At 43.7% G+C, this 25,650-nt stretch overlaps 1 protein-coding gene across 2 annotated transcripts; it reads right to left on the bottom strand.

The window, feature by feature from the left end:
• Window positions 1–440: 440 nt before the first annotated feature.
• LOC120054017 (ELKS/Rab6-interacting/CAST family member 1-like) lies at window positions 441–25,073 on the bottom strand. 2 transcript variants are annotated; one of them, XM_039001372.1, is made up of 19 exons: window positions 24,486–25,073; window positions 24,051–24,239; window positions 16,342–16,633; window positions 16,124–16,251; window positions 15,907–15,981; window positions 15,670–15,825; window positions 15,265–15,432; window positions 14,993–15,160; window positions 14,732–14,869; window positions 13,665–13,805; window positions 12,262–12,402; window positions 11,979–12,172; window positions 11,353–11,488; window positions 10,013–10,144; window positions 8,304–8,464; window positions 7,944–8,091; window positions 7,377–7,472; window positions 5,185–5,370; window positions 441–4,985 (listed from the first exon to the last, which is right to left on the bottom strand). In XM_039001372.1, exons 1-19 carry the CDS (start codon window positions 25,029–25,031, stop codon window positions 4,848–4,850), a joined length of 3,333 nt encoding a protein of 1,110 aa, XP_038857300.1. In that variant the 5' UTR covers window positions 25,032–25,073; the 3' UTR covers window positions 441–4,847. The 2 variants fall into 2 exon arrangements, with proteins under 2 accessions (XP_038857300.1, XP_038857301.1); XM_039001373.1 differs by lacking the exons at window positions 441–4,985; window positions 5,185–5,370; window positions 10,013–10,144 and adding an exon at window positions 5,963–5,989.
• Window positions 25,074–25,650: the final 577 nt, after the last annotated feature.

Raw genomic sequence — 25,650 nt, 5'->3', positions numbered from 1 at the left:
TGAGACAGCTATTAGGTATAAAATGACAGACATGTATTAAGGTATTCCAAGATATGCTATTAGAGTGGCATGTAGCCTAGCGGTTAGAGTGTTGGACCAGTAAATTAAAGATCACTGGTTCGATTACCCGAGCCGACAAGATTGGGCAAATTAGGGTCAGGCAAGGCACCTAACCCTAATTTGCTCCAGGTGTGCTGTACTATTATAACTGACCCTGTAAAACAACACATTTCACTGCACCTATCCGGTGTGTTACAAAGAGAGTCGCACACTTCATATGTATAACCTCCCAGTAATTTATTGGGTAAAAAAAAACGTTTTAGCATCACTCTGCCTTTTATCCTGTGTGTGACAAATCATTTTGTTTTATGTTACTTAATTATGCTGATAAATATGCACAATGGTAGTCCTGTAAACAAAAATCGCCACAGAGCGTGAAAGACTGATAGGATATGTTTATTTACATACATACAAAATGCAAATACTCAAACGTGTCTGTTCTGCTTTAATTTTTCATAGATAACTTTTTTCATCATTAACACAGACGGAAGGCAGTACATTTCTTTAACAAATGCAAATGAAAGTAAAAAAATAAAATTAGAACCATGACTTTAGAAGTAGCCCCTTTAACAGCACTGTGTTCCTGAATGAAGAGTTTAAAACAAAGTTATCACAGACTGGTGAGTCCACAGACATTAAGGCAAGGGCAGGGATACACAGGCTAGGGCCCTGTTGCAACTTTTTTGAAAGACACATTTTTTTCCTCCTTCCTGAAATTAAACTGTTTTCATGACCTGGATAGGTGAAAGCTGACCAGTGAAACCCTTTGCTTTTACCTCTACGATTTTGTCAGGTCAGTAATAACTTCTGGAAAGGGAGATGGCCATAGAGAGTACTTTGGAATCACATCCTGGCTTTTATGGACAAGGGGCAGGATAATAGAATCTAAACAGTAGCCTAGTCTCCAACTCTGGTCCTGGAGACCAAGCTGATTTGTAGCTTATTGTTCAACCATGGACAGATTGAAATAGAAATGTACTGTACAGAGCAGTTCTAAATGCCAGAGACTGGCAGCATGCTCTCTGTAAATCAGGCCACTGAATAAGTATCAGGAGAACCATGGTTGGAGACCGTTCTGTCCTAAACGGTCAGACTACTGTGTGAGACAAGTGGAGAACAGAGGAACACAGTCTAGGGGGCGTCATTCCCACAAACATCTCAGATATATGAAATAACTAAACACTGGAACCTCAGGGTAATACGTTTACATCATGTGGAAAAAGTATGCATAAAAAATTCAAGAAATATAAATAAATGAAAGAAAATAAAAAGTACTCTCCCTCTACACAGTCACAGTTTGAAAACGTTTGAAGTTTACACATAATTTGACATTTATAAAAGTTTATTTTTATTTTTACAAATATTTCTCCAGTTTTAGCTGAAGACACTAGAACGGTCCGCCATTTTGTTCAGAGTCTTGCTCCTCACGATTCTGTGCAAACATTCAATGCATATATATCCATATGGTCAACATCATACTTTATATGTATATATATTTATAGAACATGACTTTCCGCAATTTATGGCAGTACGGTCATATCTTTTGTCTTCAGACAAATTGAGACACACACACACACAATAGACAACTAACTGCACTGCTTTTAGCTTCTCACTTTGTTTTTTACAGAATTCACAACATCTTCCACTGGGTTACATTTATGTAGTCACTACTAGGGTTGAACGGCGGGAACCTGGTTACCGGGATTTATCTCTCAAAATCACTCGCTTTTCCCTGGGATAAATAACTGCGAGAAACCGGTAAATTATAATAAATTATTTATATGAACAGCATGGTGTGAAATGGAACTGTTATATTATATGCGATATCTAAATCTGGCTTCTCTATGGCCTCTGCATGAATCAACGCTCAGGGTGGGGACAGACAGCCCATCTCAGTATGGAGTACAGTTCATAATGCATGTAGACCTATCATCTCAACTTTTTGTTCTTGTGACAGGTAGGACTACATTTGCTGCAGCATAGCCTATGTTACAGTAATATAAAGATCTAATGTGTATCTAATTTACCCATCTCCTTCTGGCTTTCGTGGGTCTTGTTTTTTCTCTGTCGCTCTCCATCAACTCCATCCAAAATAGATAATCCTGTTCTAGATTGATATATAGCCCTATATATAGAGATGTTCTAGCCTACCTTCTACGGGTAATACGTTCAATGCCGTATAAGCCTTATATTTAGCTAATTAATTATGGGTTATGCATAATAAGCTTCTAAGTTATAACCTATGTCTCTTATCCAATACGCAAGCACCTGTGCTCCGCTGGCCTCTCTCCTTAAAAGAACACTCCTTAGCTCTTGGAGTCCCATGCAGGAAAATCTAGACCACAATAGCTTGCTGGACATTATGTTTTGAGCATTTTTTATACCAATAGACTATTCGAAGAGGGATGCAAGCTCTTTTTAGCTGAATGTTATACACAGAAGCCAATAGAACTCATGGGTAATTTGAAAGATGAGCGAACTCACGATGGCAGTTATTTATTCAGACCCATAACCATTCAATCTTCATGAAGAGAAGTGAAAGCAGTCTGCATCTAAGTCTAGTCATATATTATTCAAGGATGTCATTAGAATGATGAAGATAAGGACAACGAAACGTATTTCATTTAATTGTTGAAAGGGCGGATGGTATGAGAGAAAGGGGATAACATTCAGGGTATATAAAAGGTAGGTATAGAAATATGTCAGCATACTAATTATACAAATAGGCCCAATTATATTTCAAAATTAAAATCAAATTCGCTAGCCAATACTTTTAACTTTGTAGGCCGCATGTGCTGCACCAGAATTGCATGTTCTCTTCGGCTTCATCATGGTTTCAACGATGTGCCTAATTCCAGTCCATATAATACAATACAGTTCACACTCAAAAAGATTAGCCTATTGGAGCTAGTTTAATTTATTTACCCAAGAGAGCATAGGTTATAGCTGGCTACATCTAGGGGCTTCTATGTTTTTCTGTCACGCATAATGTGCAGTAGGCTTTATCATACATGTATTGGATAATGGCATAATCATTTGGGCATTTTTGGGCTTAGGCTCATTAAACGTTGTTAATGTAGGGCTCATAAATGTTTTAAAAATATATGGCTCATCAGGCTCAGGTAGATTCAGGTTAGAATTTTCATGCTGATCAAAGCTATAATCAACTCCAAACATATATGCTTTATAATTCTTTTGAATGAAACTTCCAGTTTTGGTGGGAAACACCAGGTTACCCAGGAGAAAAGTGATTTATTTTCAGGATGGAACATTTCTAAAAAAACAGGGGAAATATTCAACCCTAGTCACTACGTATTTAATGAGTCATTTACAAATTGATTTAAAAAAGGTTCAAACCCACTGGGAAGGGACTTTCATATCCTTTTAAGTAGGATTCACTATAATTTCATTACAAGAACCGCACGCCCTGAAGCTTTGGAAAAATGCACAAAAGGGGCAACATCAATCTCAGGGAACATAATTCAATCAAAAATTAAACAATGATAATGTTTTATAAAGTCATATCTATAGAAACTTTGGATGAGATCCTATGACTGGTGGAGTAGATCTCTTCATGTCTTATGTCAAGCTGTAGCACCAATAGAACTAAGGAATAAAAAGGTCCCTCATGTACATCCAGTACTGATCCCTTTGCACACTCAAAGGCCACTATCGTACCGTCCCAAATGACACCATATTCCATATAGTGCACTACAGTGGAGGGTGCTGAGGGGAGTACGGCTCATAATAAGGCCTGGAACGGAGTAAATGGAATGGATTTGGTTTCCATGTGTTTGATACCATTCCCCTACAGCCATTACCACGAGCCCGTCCTCCCCCATTAAGGTGCCACCAACCTCCTGTGATGCACTACTAGAAGTGTACGTGGCTAAAATAAACTAATGTTGCATACCTCATATTGAAGAGGGTGCTGTGTGCAAAACCATCTAAAACAAACCACTACCCCCCTCTCCTCTCTGTTTCTCTCTCTCTCTCTCCCCTTCTCCCTCTGGTCCAAATCCTTATTTGACGTAAATCAGACACTGATGTCAATGGGAGATGTGTGTGGAAGTTCAAGTTAGGATATTGAGTTAGGATTCCTCCCTCTTATATCTTAAGATCCGTTCACAGAACATGCAGTAAGTCAGCCAGAGATAAAGCCCCACAAGCCCTAAAACCCAGCTAGTGTTTCTCTCTCTCTCTATGGATTTAATTGGGTGGTTGAGGGAAAATGGGAAAAGTTTTGTCCAGAAACTCACATAGGAGATTGTTAATGTCAAACATAGGAAATAACACGTAATATATGCTAAATGTTTTTGTTTAAATGGTCACTGGTTTCTAAACATTTCCATGCCACGACTCCCCACCATTCAGAAAAAACACCGGTTTAGATACAAAGAGACAACTACGGTTGTGTCAGTAGGGACGAAAACTGCGAAAACTTTGAAAGAAATGAAACAGGGAGGTGCTACCTTAACTTTGTTTTCTCTTTCAAAACGTTTTTGTGCGATGTGCACTACTGAACACAACCCATGACCAGCATGCATCTACATCCTTCCACCATTAGCCCACTGTGTGACTGTTCTTCATCAGTTAATCATCATCATCATCATCATCTCCTCAGGCTGGTGAATCTCCCCAGGAATGAGAATTGAGCATGTGGGGGTGTAGTATGATCGCGCAGTCCTCCCTCCGCCAAGATCATGTGTGGATAGATGGGAGGAAGGTTGTCTGAAGCTCATGCAGGGTCCTGGGGTCATCAGGGGGTGGTCTGTAAAGGTGAGAGTTCAGCAGGACTCCTCCAGCGCGTTGACCACCTGCTCCAGGATGTCAGGGCAGTAGTCAGCGATCTGCTGCAGCACCGAGTTGGCATACTCCTGCAGCTCCCCACTCTCCTTCTCACACAACTCCAACTCCATTTCCAACTAAGGAGGAAGAAAAAGGGACAGAGGGAGAGATAATGAGTTAGCATACTTCTCCTCCCCCACCATCTCCCTTGAGGCGATAAACTTCACTCATTCCTGTTAAGAGGAAGATATGACAGAGCACCGAAAGAAAGATAGAGGGTGAGAAAGAGACGGGGAACAAGAGAGAAAACCCCAGAGGGAGGGACTCCTCTGTTACCTGCTCCAAAGTCATCTTGTGTAGCTCCTCCTCCCAGGCTGGTGGGTTGGCGTGGTGATAGTGGGTCGGTGGGGTCAGGACGCTGAGGATGCTGGGGTCTCGGTCGTGGCAGAGGTCAGTCAGGTGGGCAATGTAGAGCTTAAGCTTATTGCGATTCTCACTCAGGGACAGGAGAGGGGGGATCATCTGGAGGGGAGAGATGCAAGGGGGGAGAGGAAAGGGAAGAGCCAGTTGGATAAGAGAGAGATAAGAAAAATTACATTAGGTCCCTGTGTGTTTTCAGAGACTAAACCAGAATCATGGAGCATGCAGAAGGAGGAGGGAAAAGGCTGCATCTCACATGCATTAGATCACAAGGAGAAACGATTGTGGAGTCTGGTATGTGGGACAGAAGTGTGTCTTGTGTGTGTGTGTATGTCTGCCTATTTGATTGACTCAGTTGTTCACAAACAGTGTCCAAGCTACAGTACATGGTGGGCAGACAAACACTGAAACAACAGAGATATCATTCCCGCAGAAAATACAAATATGAGAACAGATGACATGTACCAAACACTGCACGGACCAACTCACTGCACCAACATAAAATGGTGAGAGGAGAAACGGACGACAAAACAAAATGGAGGCGCAAAACGGGACACACTGACGATGGAGTGAGAGACGGGCATACATGCCAGGAAGGTGGTGAAAATGGACAGATGACTCGGACATTCATTTGTGCTCTCACCCTTCTGAACAAAATGGCTGAGAGAGAGAGGGGAGGGGGGCGCAGGGTTGGCTATGCCCAAATACCCTCCTCATCATCCTATTGGACAGATGGTTTAGCCAATTGCAGCATTAGAAAAGAACACTTGGTTAGTGTGTGTGTGTGTGTGTGTGTGTGTGTGTGTGTGTGTGAGAGAGAGAGAGTGTGACAGAGAAAAATAGGAGTGCGAGACAGAAAACTGACCAAAAATCAATGTCTGTGGACGTTGAAATCAAGGCCGGTCTGAACCGCGCCAAAAAAAGATGTCCACAAAGCATCTGCGTCAGTCCGTGCTTACTGAGGTGTAGCCTACCATGTCTGCATGTTATGAATGCCCATTCATGTGGTAGGACCACCATTTGTAAAGCCGGCTGTTGTATTGGCTTTATTAGTCCTGATTCCTGATTCAATTTGGCTATTTAAGCTCTGAATATCAGCTAACCAACTTTATCAGGAGTTATCGTGAGCCTATTTGCAATGTGTTTACACAACGGGAAAAGCAGAAGTATTTTCTTTTTCACTATGAACAGCTTGTCAAAAATTGACGGATACAAACTTTAAACCACTGATCATGACAAAGGGGTGAAACTCCTGGACAACAGTTGTGATTGTCCATTCCATATTGTCTGACCTGTCCTATTTTTAGGATATGTTGTTTGTTAAAATGACAGCACATTTTTTATTTGATTGGGCGCCATTTAAGTTAGTTAGGCAAATTGACCAGAGAAACCTGCATGATGTAAAAAGTGTCCATCTCATTACATTGTCATATATTTTATCTCCAGCCTGCAAGCTACAGAAAAGGCCACATACTCTTTCTACCATATCCTATATCAGAGTTTCCCAAACACGGTCCTGGGGCCGATAACAAAAACCCTACCCTATATCTGCTACATGATTTATGTTAGATTCTTTTTTGACGGAACGTTGGTGTAGCGCCGCAGCAATGAGTCTCTCCAACAGCACCCTGGAGAGGCACGCTGGGAATAGAGAAGCAAAATATTTTGCGCCCCTGCCTTTGACAAAGGGGCACTACTTATCACAGGGCGGCATCAGCGATCACCTAAAAAGCCCATTTGCCACTGGTTGAGAGAAATTGTCATTGTATTTGGGAAGAATTATGTGAGGTTTTATTTGTTGTTGGTGTGTCTAGGTCAGACGATGCCGCCATAGGTGGCTGCCTAATCCAATTTCAATCAAATGTATTTATAAAGCCCTTCTGTAATCAGCTGATGTCACAAAGTGCTGAACAGAAACCTAGTATAAAACACCAAACAGCAAGCATGCAGGTGTAATCCTGCCTAATGAGCTGGCCGGCCGTGATAACTTTATATACTGGAGAAAGGTGGTCTATTCTGGTTAAGCTACACGTGTTCACACAATAATAGCATCTAGACAGCCTTCGACTGCAAAATATATGATTCTGTTTGGTTGACTGTGTACCCACCTGATCTGGAGAAGGTTTGTGATTGGTCTGGTCGGGGGCGGTCTTCAAGTGGTCGTCCTCATAGTTGTCTGCCATTAGCTTCATACGGTTCTGAGTCTGAAAGAGAGAGAAAGAGAGAGAAAGGACAAGATTTCAGGGGGAGACTAAAGGGATTTTTTGACCAGCACTCATTTACATTACATTTTAGTCATTTAGCAGATGCTCTTATCCAAAGCGACTTACAGGTGCAATTAGGGTTAAATGCTTTGCTCAAGGGCACAGACAGATTTCTCACCTAGTCTTCTTGGGGATTTGAACCAGCGAACTTTCGGTTACTGGCCCAACGCTCTTAACCGCCACGCTACCTGCCACCATAATCATGGTGCATTGAGCAGACAGCTGTGCCGAGAGAAGTTTATGGCTGCCTACTGTTTGATTTTGACACTTGCTGCAAAGTTAAAACCTATAAACAATCTGAGGTCTGTTTAGTCTCCCCCCATTTCAGGTGAAGGAGATGAGTAGAGGAAGTGACTTTACAGAGGCCTATGTGGCTGGACCTAGGTAACATGACGAGGGATTGATCCCTACCTGCTGTTTGAGCTGTTGTACCAGACGGTCCTTCTCTCTCTTTAGCAGAGCCACCTCGTCCTGCGTCTTCTTCTTCTTGGAGGAGGACAGCTCCAGCAGGGCAATGTTGGCGTCCTTCTCACTGATGGCTGCCAGCAGCGCCTCCTGTCTGCATCAAGGTGGTATTACAGGGTGGCATTTTAGAATGAGTCATTTACAGGATATCCTATTACCTGACTGTATTACAGCATTACCTGACTACCAAGTCAGCAGACATGTTGCAAAGTGTGAAAGTGGAGGGAATGGGTGTATATACAGTGTGTGTGTGTGTGTGTGTGTACGTGCGTGTGTATGATGGGTGTGTCTTCGTGCGTGTCTTACTTCATTTCCAGCACCTCCTCCAGGTGTTTCCTGCGTTCGGCTCTCAAAGTGGTCAGGTGAGTCTCCTTCTCACACAGGGACTGTTGGGTAGATGACAGCTTGGCCCTCATAGACTCCAGCTCCTGTTTCACCTTCTCCATGGCCCCCAGCAGCTCCTCAATCTGCACACACGCACACATAATAAAAATAAGACAATACAAAGACAAGCAGAGAGAGTGAAAATGTATTAGATTATGTTTATCATTCAAAGACATAACCTTCCTCAAGTACAGCCCCATTTTGATGAGCCGTCAATCAAAGAACCCCTAGCCCCTACACCCTATCCCCTTGGCACTAGCCCTTACACCAGGGTTCCCCATCTGACAGACTGCAGGCCAAATATTTGCCACCCATACGTTTTCTAATGTTCATTGTTGGACATAAAAGACTGGGAAAAAGTCAGGAAATCAGCTCCAAGTTATATAATTTTGTAAATCTGTTCCCAAGTATTCCCACGGAAAATAGAGAGACACACATGATCATATACAACTATAAGCAAGGACTGAAATGATTATGTTTTAGTCAAACATTACATCGGTTTGGGCTTCTTGTGGTGAATTTGCAGTCTACAAATGATTTGTAATTAGATTCCGGCCCCCCGAACATCCGCGCAAGAAACAAAATGGTCCCGCGGCTGCTCTAGTTGATGATTCCTGACTTACACCCTATCCCCTTGGCACTAGCTCTTACACCCTATCCCCTTGGCACTAGCTCTTACACCCTATCCCCTTGGCACTAGCTCTTACACCCTATCCCCTTGGCACTAGCTCTTACACCCTATCCCCTTGGCACTAGCTCTTACACCCTATCCCCTTGGCACTAGCTCTTACACCCTATCCCCTTGGCACTAGCTCTTACACCCTATAGCACCTAGGTACTAGTGTAAATCTGAACGGATTGATGGGTAATAGACCAGCAATATGGTGAACAGGGCTAGGGGTTGTTTCTGGATCCAACCCCACTGAGGTGTTGAACATACAACAAGGGGCTCCAATGACAGATCTAAACAGCAATAAAAGGTACTACTTCACTGTAGTACTTTCATTTAACTGGCATTTACTTAGAAGTCACATGGTTAATAGTACAACCCAACATTGCTAAATAATAACTATTGACTTTCTCTGGGGTGCAATGTTGGTATCATTGGTTACCAACAAGTTACAGATTGGCGTCATGAGAAACAAGTATCAGATAGTTCTGGTTTAGTTTACCCCATGTAATTTCGAAGTGAATAGTAGGTAAATGGTACATGGTCTAAAGAGCTACTGATCCAAAAGGGTGAAATACAACAGAGGAGGATCATTACGTCATACCTTAGACCACTTAAAGTGGACGTGGTTGGACTCATGCATTGGTTTGTGTGAGTGCTTCTGAGAGGCAGTAAGTAACAGAGAAAACGAGAGACAAGAAAGCTGAGGAAAGGAGGGACAGCAGGTAGGAAGGGAGGGACAGAGTGAAACGTGGCCAGTAGATGGGATGAGAGGAGAAAGGATATAGAAGCTGTGTGTGTCTGTGTAGCTTTGTACATACGTGTGTATTTGTGTTGCACATGTGTGCGTGTGTTTTGCGTGTGTACCCTTGTGTTGTGCGTGTGCGTCTTACTTCATCTCCAACACCTCCTCCAGGTGTTTGTGCATGTGTGTGTACACTTGTGTTAAGTGTGTGTGTACCTGTTTCTCCTGGTGGTTCCTGGCAGCTTCCTCCTGTGCCAGCACCATCTCTCTCTCTGCTGTAATCTGAACACTCTCCCTCAGAGCCTCCTCTAACTCCTCGATACGCTCAGTCTTCAACCGCAGAGAGTCCTAGATGGGAGGGGAGAGAAGACTGAGGTAGATAAAGATATTTTACATAAAGGATATTTACAGTACCAAAAGTTTGGACACACCTACTCCTTCAAGGGTTTTTATTTTTTACTATTTTCTACATTGTAGAATAATAGTGAAGACATCAAAACTATGAAATAACACATTTGGAATCATGTAGTAACCAAAAAAGTGTTAAACAAATCAAAATATATTTTATATTTGAGATTCTTTAAAGTAGCAACCCTTTGCCTTGATGACAGCTTTGCACACTCTTGGCATTCTCTCAACCAGCATCACCTGGAATGCTTTTCCAACAGTCTTGAAGGAGTTCCCACATATGCTGAGCACTTGTTGGCTGCTTTTCCTTCACTCTGCGGTCCAACTCATCCCAAACTATCTCAATTGGGTTGAGGTCAGGTGATTGTCAAGGCCAAGTCATCTGATGCAGCACTACATCACTCTCCTTCTTTGTCAAATAACCCTTACACAGCCTGGAGGTCATGCAGCAGAGGTAACTCTGGGTCTTCCTTTCCTGTGGCGGACCTCATGAGATCCAGTTTCATCATATCACTTGATGTTTTTGCAACTGCACTTGAAGAAACTTTTACAATTCTTGAAATTTTCCAGATTGACTGACCATGTCTTAAAGTAACGATGGACTGTCATTTCTCATTGCTTATTTGAGCTGACTTGCCATAGTATGGACTTGGTCTTTTACCAAATAGGGCTATCTTCTGTATACCACCCCTACCTTGTCACAACACAACTGATTGGCTCAAACGCATTAAGAGGAAAATAAATTCCACAAATTAACTTTTAACAAGGCCGTTAATTGAAATGAATTCCAGGTGACTACCTCATGAAGCTGGTTGAGAGAATGCCAAGAGTGTGCAAAGTTGTCATCAAGGCAAAGAGTGGCTACTTTAAAGAATCTCAAATCTAAAATATATTTGTTTAACACTTATTTGGTTAAAACATCCTTCCATATGTGTTATTTCATAGTGTTGATGTCTTCACTACTATTCTACAATGTAGAAAATAAAAAATAAAATAAAAAAACCCCTTGAATTAGTAGGTGTGTCCAAACTTTTGACTGGTTCTGTATGTCGAAAAAAAATTGTGCAACAAGAAGAGCTTTCTTTACCAGTGTTATTAGTCACACATCCATAGACCCCCCCCCACACACACACACACACACACCTTACCTTGACCTGTTGAGAGCTCTCTGAGATGTTGTCCTCTCTCTTTTTAGCTTCATCCACCAGTCGGGCATTCCTACTCTTCTCCACCTGCTCCTTATGTTTCAGGGATGCCACCTTCTTACTCTGGTCCTTGGTTTGCCTGCAAGGCACCATGGGACACAAGAGGACTGGGTTACAGACATTCCCATAAGGTTACACTCATAACACTAAAGCATCACAGAGGGAGAGGGTGTTAGAGAGAGAGGGTGAAGTGAAAAGTGAAGAGAGTGGTGAAAGTGAGAGGGAAGGGAGAGCAAAAGCAATTGAGATTAAAAGAGAGTGGGGGTGGTGGGGGAAAGGTAGGAAGTCCAGCCAGTAGACAGAGCAGAGAACATGTTACTAACCTGGAGGACTGACTGGAGAGGAGACAAGAGAGTTCCAGCATAAAGACAAGAAGGCAAGAGAGAGAGAGAAACAGATTCAGAGAGCAGGAAGACAAGATGAAAGGAAGGAGAAGAGGAGGACCGTGTGGTATTTCAGAAGAAAACACCTACATTAGACCAGGTCCACATGTATATAGATAAACTGCTGTTTAGAGGCTGCGTTAGTCACAAACAAGTAGAGTCAGGGTCAGAGAAAGATACACATACTTCTCCAGCTCGTTGATCTTGCGGTCCTTGTCGTTCTTCTCATTCTCCATCTCTCTCAGGATCTCCAGCAGCCGGTCCACCTCCGCCTGAGCCTTGCCAGAATCCTCTCTGTGTCGGGTCACTTCCTGCTCCAGGGAGATGATGCGTTCCGACAGCTCCGTGTTCGCCTTGGCCTCCAACGTCGCATTCTGGGCCTGAAAACAGTCAGCCCCATTTTTTTTTTTTATGATCAGACAAGTAAGTAAAAGTGGCCTTAGATCATTGTCTAGGGGCAACATCTCACCCTCTTAAGATGGTTCTCCAGTTTGAGACACTCCTCCTTCTTATGGTCCAGAGAGATCTCCATACTCTTCAGCTTGGAGTCCTTCTTCAGCCCCGAGGAGGCCAGGGATGATGCATGCTCCTTTAGGTCCAACAGATTGGTCTGGAGAGAGGAATAGGGGGTTAATAAATTAAAGAGTTTCATTCCAAAATGCTATATATCCATTTTCAGAAATGTTGGTAAATTAGCTTTTATTGTTTAAAGAAATTATGAAAGGGATGTGTTTTTTCACTATCTAATCATGGCATGGGGTTGTTCAATGACAGGTTTGAAACAAATACATGTCTATCACTTGATGGTTTCATTTCAGACAAATAATCATGTTTTTTTGCTAAATGCTACATACACTGAGTGTACAAAACATTAAGAACACCTTCCTAATATTGAGTTGCACCCCCGCCTTTTGCCCTCAATTTGTCGGGGCATGGACTCTACAAGGTGTCGAAAGCTTTCCACAGGGATGTTGACTCCAATGCTTTCCACAGTTGTGTCAAGTTGGCTGGGTGTGGTGGACCATTCTTGATACATACGGGAAACTGTTGAGCGTGAAAACCCCCACAGCGTTGCAGTTCTTGACACACTAAAACAGGTGCACCTGGCACCTACTACCATGCCCGTTCAAAAGGCACTTCAATCTTTTGTCTTGCCCATTCACCCTCTGAATGATACACACAATCCATGTCTCAGTTGTCTCAAGGTTTTAAAATCCTTCTTTAACCTGTCTCCTCCCCTTCATCTACACTGATTAAAGTGGATTTAACAAGTGACATCAATAAGGGATCATAGCTTTCACCTAGATTCACCTGGTCAGTCTATGTCATGGAAATGTTTTGTACACTCAGTGTAAATGACTCTCAGGGAAACAAGGAGTACTGCTAGGTTTTACATAGTAAAATGTAACAAATAACTACATTACATTTTTTTTGTTGATACATTTGTGACATCAATATTTAAATTTAAAAAATAATAATTCTATACAGTAATATGACCTCTATGTAAAACATTTACATTTGACATTAGTCATTTAGGAGATGCCCTTATCCAGAGAGACTTACAGTTAGTGCATGCATCTTAAGATAGCTAGGTGAGACAACCACGTATCACAGTCAAATATACAGGATATGAACATTCCGTTCCAGCTAAACAATGGATATATAGTGTTTTTCCCAACAAAAAATGATTCTTAATCTTTTAATAAAAAATCTGTAATATTTTACACACACGAAGGTACTCATACGCAATCATTTATGAAAAAACAAAAACAAAATGTGAAACATTTGTTGATATAGCGTATTGAAAAAATTATAATAATGAAGAAAAAAATCAAAAGTGTCAGTGTCACTACATTTTGGGTGTGTGTGTACCTCTCGGTCAGACAGGTCTCCCTGCAATAGACTGAGTTTCTCTCTGAGCTCCTTCAGTTCTTTCTTGTTGGACTCGATGTCTTCTGTCTTCTCTCTGTCGTCTCTGTCTCTCTGCTCCTTCAGACGCTCAATGATCCGCTCCTACAGACGTGTGTCATTTCAGAGCCCATATGAGAGTACAAACACCCCGGACAGAAACAGCACTGCTCATGAGTCTCTGCCGGAGTTGGACAGTGTGTGTGTTTGAGCACTGCATCGGGTACCGACGGTTCCCCACGGGTGACCCATAACAACAAAACAATCTGCTGGCGGGTGGAATGAAAGCATTCCTTGAACCCGTGGGTTGGCTCGCAGTTCAGAACAATTATATTGCGGGTCGGAAATGTTTTAAATCATGCTTATACAATTTGTACAAACCCAGCAGCTTGTTTTATTGGTGTAAATTCCATTGTGTGAGCGGTGCAAGACCCAGCCACAGTGAGAGTGTGGAGCAGGGAACTGTCCGTTATTGGGGCTGAAACACTTTAATTTGTCCACGTGCAGTGGCTTTCGCAATTCAGACTTTCATTCACCATACACTGGCCATATAATTTGTGTTTGACCAATATGGCTGGTAAAGGTTTAAGTATTTTTGTAGTCTATATTAAAAATTCGGGCAATTATTTATTTAAGTTTCAATTAAACTATTTGAAAATCAAAACAATATTGAATGCAAAGGTCATGTTTTGTTATGTAGGCTAAGCCTATAACTTTCCTTAGGTAAGAAGGCTCTTTTTCAAAGCTATTTGAGTTATCAATGTGCCGCATGGTTTCTTTTATCCAACTGTTGAATAGACATGCAGACAAATTCATTCTAGCAGGGAAAAGGAATAGCCTACTGTCTGGAGTCATAAAAACAATTAAATAAATTGATGCAATTTGGCGGGTAATGGACCGGCTCTCGGGAACAATTCTAAGCGCGTGGGTCGGTTTGGGGAGAACAACCTGTCCTGATGTCAGGTAGGTATCGGAATTGATGTGGCAGGCTGACCAATGTAGGACTCTAGTGTGTGTGTGTGTGTGTGTACCTTCTCGGCGAGGGACTCCTCCAGTGTGTTAAGAGCTGTGTCTGTGTTAGAGGTGTCTGTCTGTAGAGACTTGACTCTCTCCTTCAGGCTGCTCATCTGCTTCTCCTTGTCTCTCAGCTGTTCCTGCAGGTTCTCAATCTGGCACACACACACAATTAGGTGAGCTAGACAAAAAACATACACAAAACGCTTACTAAACAGGACGTTGTATGACTTTGTATCCTATTGCATTATACAGGGTGATATATAGTCAAGCTCCACCTTCTTCTGCAGGACATTGACCTTGCGCTCCTTGACCTCCAGCATGTCCTTGAGGTCGTGGATCTCTCCGTTGAGCGTGCCCTTCTCCTCAGACATCTCCTGGATCTGTTTACTCTTCTTGTTCAGCGTGGTCTCCTTCTCCTCCAGACGCAGACGCAACGCATCCACCTGGCCAGCAGAGGGGAACCGCTCAGCCTACTGGCTCTGTGTGTGTGTGTGTGTGTGTGTGTGTGTGTGTGTGTGTGTGTGTGTGTGTGTGTGTGTGTGTGTACCTCTGTCTGTAGGATGGCAGCTCGTTGTTCTTTAGCGGTCAGCGACTCCTTGAGGACCTCAATGTGCTGTTTGCTATCAGAGAACTGGTTGGTCAGAGTCTCCAGCTTGGTCTGTAAACCTAGCAGCTCTGTGTCCTTCCTGGACATGTCCTGCTTTACTTGGTCCATCTGAGAGAGAGAGAGAGAGAAAGACAGAGGTGGAGGAAGAGGGAAAACAAGAGCAGGAGAGGGGAGAAGAGGAATGGTAGAGAAGTAGCGGGTGATGAGCAGAGGGAGAGGAAGGAGTGCATGGCTATGAAGAGAACATAATGAGAACACGTACAACTATAGAACAGAATGATATTGAGCTGATTGGAAGGAACTGAATTCTGACCAATGGGAACTGAGGGGAAGTGACCATCTAACCTTGTTCTTCATGAACTTGGTGTGGCTGCGGTAGACCTCCATCTGTTTCATATCCTCCTGTCTCTCCTCACAGCTCAGCAGGCCGTTGGACTTGAGCATCATCACCTCCTCCTCCATGTCCCTCAGACCTCGCTCCAGAGAGTTGATCTTAGCATCCTGACACACACCGGAGAGATAAGGGGTTAAGCCACAGACATAAACACACTTACAGATACAGCCACACACAGAGACGGGTACCTTCATGTCGATGACTGTCTGTAGAGCCTTGGTTTTGGTGGACTCTGGGGTTCCCTCATATCGACGATGCAGCTCCTAAAGAGAACAAGGTTGTCACACCTCACACACATTGTCTACTACACAACACTCAATCCCAAATGGTTTGTATTGTGACCCAACTAAAGCCCCTCTATGTGTTACCTTCCTCCGTCTCCTCATCTCTCCCAGTGTCCCTCACCTCTCGTAGAGCAGTCGTCTCTCTGTCTCTCTGGTCCAGTAGGGACTCTAGATGGTGTCTGTGCATTTCAGCATCAGCCAGTCTCCTTGTTCTCTCCTGGTCTTCCTCTGAGGCCTTAGCCGATGGCCCTGGAATACAATAATATGGTCATTTAGAAGATGCGTTAACATTGGAAAATGACTAATATGGGTCGCTGCGTGTGTGTCCCAGTAACCCACCTTTGCTCTGCAGCATCTCCAGCAGTTTCTTGATGGACTCGTCCCTGGCGCCCAGGGTCTGTTTCTGGGTGTCTATCCTCAGCTCCATCTCCTCCAGGGTCTTTCTGAGCAGGAACAGCTCCTTGGCCTGACGCTCGTGGTCCCCATGAAGCCGCCGGTAGTTCTCCTCCGTTGGTTCAAAGTTCAGAGCCAGTTCGCGACCCTGGCTGGCAGGGTCCTGCTGGAGCAGCTGGTTCAGGTCTCTCTGGATCCTCAATTCATCCTGCAAGGCCTGGACCGTCATGTGGAGGTGCTAGAGAGAGCAAGAGATAGGGGGAGAAGTTATATGTATCAAAAAGGGTGGGAAAGGGGAGAGAAGAGAAGGATCGGTGGGTACAGCAACAAATATACCACCTACTCAATCAGGACATTCTGGCATTCCCATGTAGTGAAATACAGAGATTAAAAGCACAATCAGCCAGCATTCATTGTTTGCAGCCTGTACTGCCACAGTTCTTTGACAGAGTAGCTATGTGACAGAAATACAATGCTGTGCTCTATTCTCTGCTTTGGATCAGCTGGGAGGTGTTTCAGACAACAGCACAAAGACAAGTCCGTGTCTGTATCCCTCGCCCCATCCCTTTGCCACTCGCACTCTCCTTCGCTCTGTCTCTTTCACTCCCCTCCTCACCCTCCCGTTTCTCTCACACGTTCCCTCATCCTCTTTCTCTCCTCCTCGCCCCTCCCAGACCCAGTGACTAAGTCTGACTCACTGATCCCTCGCTCCATTCCTCTCCCTCATGAGAAGAGACAACAGAGAGGCGTTTAAGAGATTGGATACAGCAAGCTGATCTAAACAGAACACACACACAGTAAGCAAAGCTCTGCAGCACAACACACTGCAGTTCAATGCTATATATGGGTCAAACGTACGATAAACACTAACATATCAACACTGACACTCCCTCCCTCTCTCTTTATACACTGCTCAAAAAAATAAAGGGAACACTTAAACAACACAATGTAACTCCAAGTCAATCACACTTATGTGAAATCAAACTGTCCACTTAGGAAGCAACACTGATTGACAATAAATTTCACATGCTGTTGTGCAAATGGAATAGACAAAAGGTGGAAATTATAGGCAATTAGCAAGACACCCCCAAAAAAGGAGTGATTCTGCAGGTGGTGATCACAGACCACTTCTCAGTTCCTATGCTTCCTGGCTGATGTTTTGGTCACTTTTGAATGCTGGCGGTGCTCTCACTCTAGTGGTAGCATGAGACGGAGTCTACAACCCACACAAGTGGCTCAGGTAGTGCAGTTCATCCAGGATGGCACATCAATGCGAGCTGTGGCAAAAAGGTTTGCTGTGTCTGTCAGCGTAGTGTCCAGAGCATGGAGGCGCTACCAGGAGACAGGCCAGTACATCAGGAGACGTGGAGGAGGCCGTAGGAGGGCAACAACCCAGCAGCAGGACCGCTACCTCCGCCTTTGTGCAAGGAGGTGCACTGCCAGCGCCCTGCAAAATGACCTCCAGCAGGCCACAAATGTGCATGTGTCTGCTCAAACGGTCAGAAACAGACTCCATGAGGGTGGTATGAGGGCCCGACGTCCACAGGTGGGGGTTGTGCTTACAGCCCAACACCGTGCAGGACGTTTGGCATTTGCCAGAGAACACCAAGATTGGCAAATTCGCCACTGGCGCCCTGTGCTCTTCACAGATGAAAGCAGGTTCACACTGAGCACATGAGCACATGTGACAGACGTGACAGAGTCTGGAGACGCCGTGGAGAACGTTCTGCTGCCTGCAACATCCTCCAGCATGACCGGTTTGGCGATGGGTCAGTCATGGTGTGGGGTGGCATTTCTTTGTGGGGCCGCACAGCCCTCCATGTGCTCGCCAGAGGTAGCCTGACTGCCAATAGGTACCGAGATGAGATCCTCAGACCCCTTGTGAGACCATATGCTGACACATGCACATTTGTGGCCTGCTGGAGGTCATTTTGCAGGGCTCTGGCAGTGCACCTCCTTGCACAAAGGCGGAGGTAGCGGTCCTGCTGCTGGGTTGTTGCCCTCCTACGGCCTCCTCCACGTCTCCTGATGTACTGGCCTGTCTCCTGGTAGCGCCTCCATGCTCTGGACACTACGCTGACAGACACAGCAAACCTTTTTGCCACAGCTCGCATTGATGTGCCATCCTGGATGAACTGCACTACCTGAACCACTTGTGTGGGTTGTAGACTCCGTCTCATGCTACCACTAGAGTGAGAGCACCGCCAGCATTCAAAAGTGACCAAAACATCAGCCAGGAAGCATAGGAACTGAGAAGTGGTCTGTGGTCACCACCTGCAGAATCACTCCTTTTTTGGGGGTGTCTTGCTAATTGCCTATAATTTCCACCTTTTGTCTATTCCATTTGCACAACAGCATGTGAAATTTATTGTCAATCAGTTGCTTCCTAAGTGGACAGTTTGATTTCACAGAAGTGTGATTGACTTGGAGTTACATTGTGTTGTTTAAGTGTTCCCTTTATTTTTTTGAGCAGTGTATATTTATCCCTCCCTCCCATTTGTATTCATTCCCTATCTTACCACAAATATCTTATACATCCACTTTAATATGAGCCAATTAAGCATTTTTAACATTCTGACATGGCAAATGGTGTATCTGAGTGGAGAGGGGAGTGGTGTTTAGTGAGTAACAGGCGATGTTAAATAGCTGAGTATCAGTCGTACTACTGTAGGAGATGGAAGATGACAGCCATTTTACAGCGCTCGCCTCACATTCTGAGACTAATAGCAGTCACTTATCACTGGGGATGAAGGGGATCAATGTCTTCTATTTTCTACTGGGATGACAAGAGCTGCAACCAATGCGCGCACACACACACACCAGGAGAGTGGCTGTGTGAGGGGGCTGACAGTCTGAAAACAGCCATCTTTAAATTAGAGCACCCGCTGATTAGCCCTACAGTAGCCTCACTACTGTAGGGCTAATCAGCGGGTGCTCTAATTTAAAGATGGCTGTTTTCAGACTGTCAGCCCCCCACTGCACAGGCATCTGGGTAATTACCCTGTCCGTCTAACCGTCAGCCCCCTCACACAGCCACTCTCCCGTAGTGTGTGTGTGTGTGACTCAGCAGGGCATAATGGGCAGGAAAAGAAACACCAAATTATCCAGATCAGGCCATTAATCATTAAAGACATGCCTTATGTCAGGATGCCAGTGTTCAGAGGGGAAATACATTCATTTGATTAGTGAAGTCCAAAACATGAAGTGAAAAATCATCCATGTTTTCCAGACATCTGGATTATAGATGATTTCCTAAATACACTAGTTCTGAAACAGAATTGATCCCCATTTCTCATACAGTTAATATCCTGTTGCTAGTTAACACACACACACACACACGATGACAGAAGGTTGGAGTGCAGAAAATCCCCCTGCCAGCATTCACACATTATACACACGCAGTGATGGGGTGCTGAGCTGAGCATTATCCTAAACGCAGAGGCAGCGTCTCCTCTCACTCACTCTGAAGAGCAGGAGAGACAGAGAGGTGGGTAGCTGTGTTTAAAGCACCTGATGTGGAATTGAACTTGGCACAACCCCAAAGGAGACAGGAGGGGGTAAGAATCAAATGCCATTGACTGCTAAAGTAGGAGTTTTGATTAATAAATAAGTTGGAGGCTTGACCCCTCACTGGCCAATCAGAATGTGCTCCTTGGCTAAATATGCAGTTGCTTCAACTTGTGTATTTACAGTCTTATGTACCGTGTTGTCATCAACTCCAATTCGAATGTTAGTCTTTTATAGCCTAGTTTGTTAAATAGCCTACAGAAACAAAATGTGGGCCTGTCCCATCTTTGCATAATATGTTGACCAAGTTTGCAGTCCACATTGTTCTAAGTAATTGAATGGCTTCAATATGGAAATATATTGTTAAAACATAGCATTCCTACTAATATAGGGAAAGGAAAGTGGGATACATAGTCAGTTGTCCAACTGAAATGTGTCTTCCGCATTTAATCATGAGGCTATAAACCAGAGTTACACTGTTAGCACTGAGGCGATGTGCCCTAGTAGGAAGACATCTTTATGCAGCTCACCCTGCACTATCAGCTCCAATGTAAATAACATGAGTAAGTCTACCTCTGATAAGCTTCCCAGTAAAGCATTAAAAACAATCAAACAACCCAGAAAAGCGCTAAAAATAGCCCATATTAACATATGTAGCCTAAGAAACAAGGTCCATGAAGTCAATAACTTGTAACAGATGCCATTCATATTCTGATTAATTTCTGAAACTCACTTCGATAATACCTTTGATGTTAGTGGTAGCAACACATGGTTATAACATCTACCGAAAAGACAGAAACGCCAACGGCGGCGGTGTTGCGGTCTATATTCAGAACCAAATTCCTGTAAAGATTAGAGACGATCTCATGTTAAATACCGTTGAAGTAATATGGCTACAGGTTCATCTGCCTCACCTAAAGCCCATTCTTGTGGGAAGCTGCTATAGACCACCAAGTGCTAACAGTCAGTATCTGGATAACATGTGTGAAATGCTTGATAATGTATGTGATATCAACAAAGAGATATATTTTCTGGGTGATTTAAATATTGACTGGCTTTCATCAAGCTGCCCACTCAGGAAAAAAACTTCAAACTGTAACCATTGCCTGCAACCTGGTTCAGGTTATGAGTCAACCTACCAGGGTAGTTACAAACAGCACAGGCATTAAATCATCAACATGTATTGATCATATCTTTATTAATGCTGCAGATATTTGCTTTAAAGCAGTATCCAAATCCAATGGATGTAGTGATCACAATATAATAGCCATATCTAGAAAAACCAAAGCTCCAAAGGCTGGGACTAATATAGTGTATAAGAGGTCATACAAGAAGTTTTGTTGTGATTCATATGTTGATGATGTAAAGAATATTTGCTGGTCTGAGGAGCAATCAGACGCTGCACTTGACACATTTATGAAACTACTTATTCCAGTTACTAATAACCACGCACCCATTAAGAAAATGACTGTAAAAACTGTTAAATCCCCTTGGATTGATGAGAAAAAATTGTATGGTTAAGAGGGATGAGGCAAAGGGTATGGCAATTAAGTCTGGCAGCCCAACTGATTGGCAAACATACTGAAAATTAAGAAATCATGTGACTAAACTAAAGAAAAAGAAACTACACTATGAAACAAAGATAAATTATATAAAGAATGATAGTAAAAAGCTTTGGGGCACCTTAAATGACATTTTTGGAAAAAAGCCAACTCGGCTCCTTCATTCATTGAATCAAATGGCTCATTCATCACAAAGCGCACTGATATTGTAAACTACTTAATGACTTTTTCATTGGCAAGATAAGCAAACTTAGGGATGACATGCCAGCAACAAACGCTGACACCGAATTATGAAAGACAAGAATTGTACTTTTGAATTCGTAAGGTCAAAAAAATTGTCTATAAATAAATACATAATACAAACCCAACCCCTCTGAATCAGGGGATAAGACTACTGTAAATTGCATTATGTCTGAGCCAAGGACATGCCAAACGTAGTCAATAAGCAAGATTGAATTCACTATAAGGCCTAAAAAGAGCAAAACATTTTAATTAAATTAAAATCAAAACTTGTTTTAAAATAGGCTATGCATAAATATAGTTACAGGCACCATAATTGTTCCCATGAGCATAATATAAGGCAATGCAGACAATGGAAGGTTTTACACACATCCTGGACAAAGCGCCAATATAAAGAGAATGTCAACCGTTATACTGCTCCCAAATATGTTTTAGAAACATAATGGAGCCATTTTACAGATGGAATTCACACTTCTCCAGAAATAGCAGACGGTTCCTAAATTCCACTGCATTCGAGCTGGACGATCTCATCACAAAGCTAGGACGGTGAATCATTCTAATAAGTTGGTTTTTTAATCAAATTAAAACAAAATCACTGTTTTTTTTTTTTTACAACAATATTTCTAAATAGCTTGGGGTCAGAACCATGATATCATAAAAGCAACAGGATAAAAAAGACATGAAGGATGGCTGTTGAACCAGCCTTTGTTACAGCGTATAGGTCTAGGGTAAGGGTAGCCTACGGAGGGAATGGTTTTTAATCATGTGAAATTGAAAACAAGCAATTGTTCGAGGAAAATAAGTTCTAAACACAAGGGGCACCAGCATCATCTCATATCTCGTTTCGTGATGGGCATATGGACACATGTAGCCTATTTGGAAGTGGTTTACGCACACCCAAAACGAGAGCTGGCTAAAATAATGTAGGCCTACACAATATATAAAAAGGGGACGTTCGCTCACTGTTTTGCTGCTCCCAAACTTGATATTTGAATAAAGCGTTGGAGATTAAGATTCATTTCAAAGCAGTCTCACGAGTCAAACCCTTTCAGGCTTGAAAGCAGCATTAATTGAGGGGAGGCTATATGCTTGGTTTATTATTTTATTTATTTAACCTTTATTTATTTAAAAATAGGCAAGTCAGTTAAAAACAAATTCTTATTTACAATGACGGCCTACTAGGGAAGTGGGTAAACTGCCTTGTTCAGGGTCAGAACGACAGATTTTTACCTTGTCAGCTCGGGGATTCGATCCAGCAACCTTTCAACGCTCTAACCACAAGGCTACCTACCGCCCCGAGGGTTACCGGAACAAAAAGCACATCCCCTCTCTTGTTCAATGAGCTTAAGGGCACTGTGCGTCACGGCTAGATTGGTTGCCCTTCCGCTCACAAAATCCATGCCCTTACCAACCGCGTTACTGCTAAGAGCTACCTGCTTTTCATTGGTCTTAAATCTTCCGATATGCGCCGCATTAAATTCCGTTTTGTGCTTGTTTTCAAGGACACACCTCAAATATTGCCATCTCTCCCACCTCAGCACAAGTGAGCTGATATTAGGCATGAACCTGGTGCATGGGGCCAGTTTTTACATGCTGAAAATGCAAACTAACGTGTGTTTGGTACTCGCACCGCTGTAGCGGCAGCCAAAAATAGAGCCCGTGGTCTCTGATTAGCAAGTTCGTCTTCAGTATGCCGAGTTGTGAGCCGTCACCACATAAGACAGCAATGTGAGGAAACTAAAAGCTTGCTTGCTCTCTCTCTCACACACACACACACACACACACACACAGGGGGGTGGGGGGGGACTAAACGCTTGCTTTTATATGCTTTTCCCAAGAGCCTGCTATTTACTTTATGTCTTATCCCCAAGAGGCTGTTCTGCTGTTTCCATTATTTATTTTCTCTATGGCAGGTACAGTACAGTAGCGTTGTAACATCCCCCTAGCTCAATCTGAAGCTCATTTTTCACAGGTTTCCTCTCATATCTGCTCACTACATCCTCCCATTCCTTTAACAAAAGGGGGATGTTGTGTACAGACTTATGCAGCCATTAAACTAACACCCCTCTTTCATCTGCAGTATGTAGCATGAGCACATAGCTGCGTATAAGAGGATTAGCTGATGTTGCTAAAGCTACACATCCTCCCCCAGACACACACAGCCGATAGCTACAGGATAGGTTAGAGCCTACGTCTCTCCCCTGTCACACACACAGCCAATAGGCTCTAACCTGCCCTTTGCTCGTGGTAGTAAATTGCCCCTAAACACAAATCTGGGATCAGATTATCTAACCCCCAATTCTTTCTTTAACAATTACATGGATGAAAAATATCACCCACACCAACCTGTGTCTCGTCTTGCACCACGCGGTATTGTTCCTTCCAGACAGTGATCTTGGACACCTCGTCCTTCCTTAGGGCTCTCTCCTTCTTCAGCTCAGGGCTCCAGAAGGTCTTTATGGAGTTCATGGAGGAACTCAGCTTGCTCTCCTTCACCTCCACCTCACGACACAGCAACTCGTTCTCACGCAGTACCTGAGGGACCAGGAGACTCAGTCAGTCAAACATACAATCTGACTTTCACTCACACACTCTGCACCAAATCGTTCTCACACAAACCTTTGTATGGCAGACACTCCGTAAAAGTCCAACTGGATGCGCTGCTCAAAATACGGTCATGTCAAACGTGTCATTGCAAAATGTCCTTATGACATCACAGCTTCCAATCTCACTAAAATATGCAAATAAGTAAATTAGACAGCTGCAACTGGGGCTACTGACCTCTTTGAGCTGGGCCTGCAGGTCCAGTATGGTGTTGTCCCGGGCTTGTCTCAGGGAGTGGGGCACCGTAGAGGCCATGTGGTGATCTCCAAAAGCCAGGGAGTCACCTGCCATCATACCCCCAGGGAGCCCAGCGTTGGCTGGGGCCGACGTGGCGATGTTTGGCGTGCTGGCTGCCACGCCTCCACCCCCACCTGCGCTCGCCCTCGACCCGTATGTCACTCTCTGTCGCCCCATTGTGGTCATCTCCCGACCACTCTTGTTAACGCGGTCGGACATGGCGACCTCGTTGTCGCTCAGGTACATGGGTCCTGAGGTGGCGTAGGCTGCATTGAGGGACTGGATGTTCTCCATGGAGAGGGTCTTACCCCCCGCTCCGCCTGGACATCCTCCGCTGCCCCCCGTGCTGTTGGTGCGACGGTGGCCCATCCGTGGTGAGCGGGGGAGACGAGGGGAGTGCCCAGAACCCTGGCTGCTCCCCCCATCTCTCCCTCCTCCGCTGTGGTTGGCATCCGCTCGGCCAACGGAACGGGCGCTGCCGTACATGTTTGCTGAAGCAGAGGAGTGGACGGCTGGATGGTGGGAAGAGGTGCAGTGTCCGAAACGTGGAGATGTAGCCTTGTCTAGTGTGTAACGGACTCAACTGAAGTGAGCGCTTGTTTCATGTGAAACAGCTGAGCGCTCTCTCAATCTCAGAAGGGACTGAGTGACAGCTGCTCTTGGAGTTAGATAACGACCATTCAGAGGGTCGATACACAGGAGACTGATCTGGAAGGAACAGAGTTGGCTAAATGAGAAAGTCCATACACCGAAAGGCAAAAGCATACCATCGCTGCTTTACTGTAATATCGGTCTAGCCATGATGCATGAAATGAGGAACAAGTTGAATATCACTAACATACAGTACCAGTCAAAAGTTTGGACACACCTACTCATTCAAGGGTTTATCTTTATTTCTTAATATTTTCTACATTGTAGAATAATAGTGAAGACATCAAAACTATGAAATAATACATATGGAATCATGTAGTAACAAAAAAAGTGTTAAACAAATCAAAATATATTTTATATTTGAGATTCTTCAAAATAGCCACCCTTCGCCTTGATGACAGCTTTGCACACTCTTTGCATTCACTCAACCAACTTCACCTTGAATGCTTTTCCA

The sequence above is a fragment of the Salvelinus namaycush genome, chromosome 9 (genome assembly GCF_016432855.1).
Source record: "Salvelinus namaycush isolate Seneca chromosome 9, SaNama_1.0, whole genome shotgun sequence".
NCBI lineage: Eukaryota > Metazoa > Chordata > Actinopteri > Salmoniformes > Salmonidae > Salvelinus > Salvelinus namaycush.
The sequence above is the reverse complement of the archived record's forward strand: the minus strand, read 5'-3'. Positions and strand labels throughout refer to the sequence as shown.

Coding starts and splice junctions, on each gene's coding strand:
- LOC120054017 (XM_039001372.1), bottom strand. CDS start 25,031: ATGTACGGCAGCGCCCGTTCCGTTGGCCGAGCGGATGCCAACCACAGC. Junction 16,252..16,341: donor GGAGATGCTGCAGAGCAAAG/GTGGGTTACTGG, acceptor ATTGTATTCCAG/GGCCATCGGCTAAGGCCTCA. Junction 10,145..11,352: donor AGAGCTCTCAACAGGTCAAG/GTAAGGTGTGTG, acceptor CCTCCCATCTAG/GACTCTCTGCGGTTGAAGAC.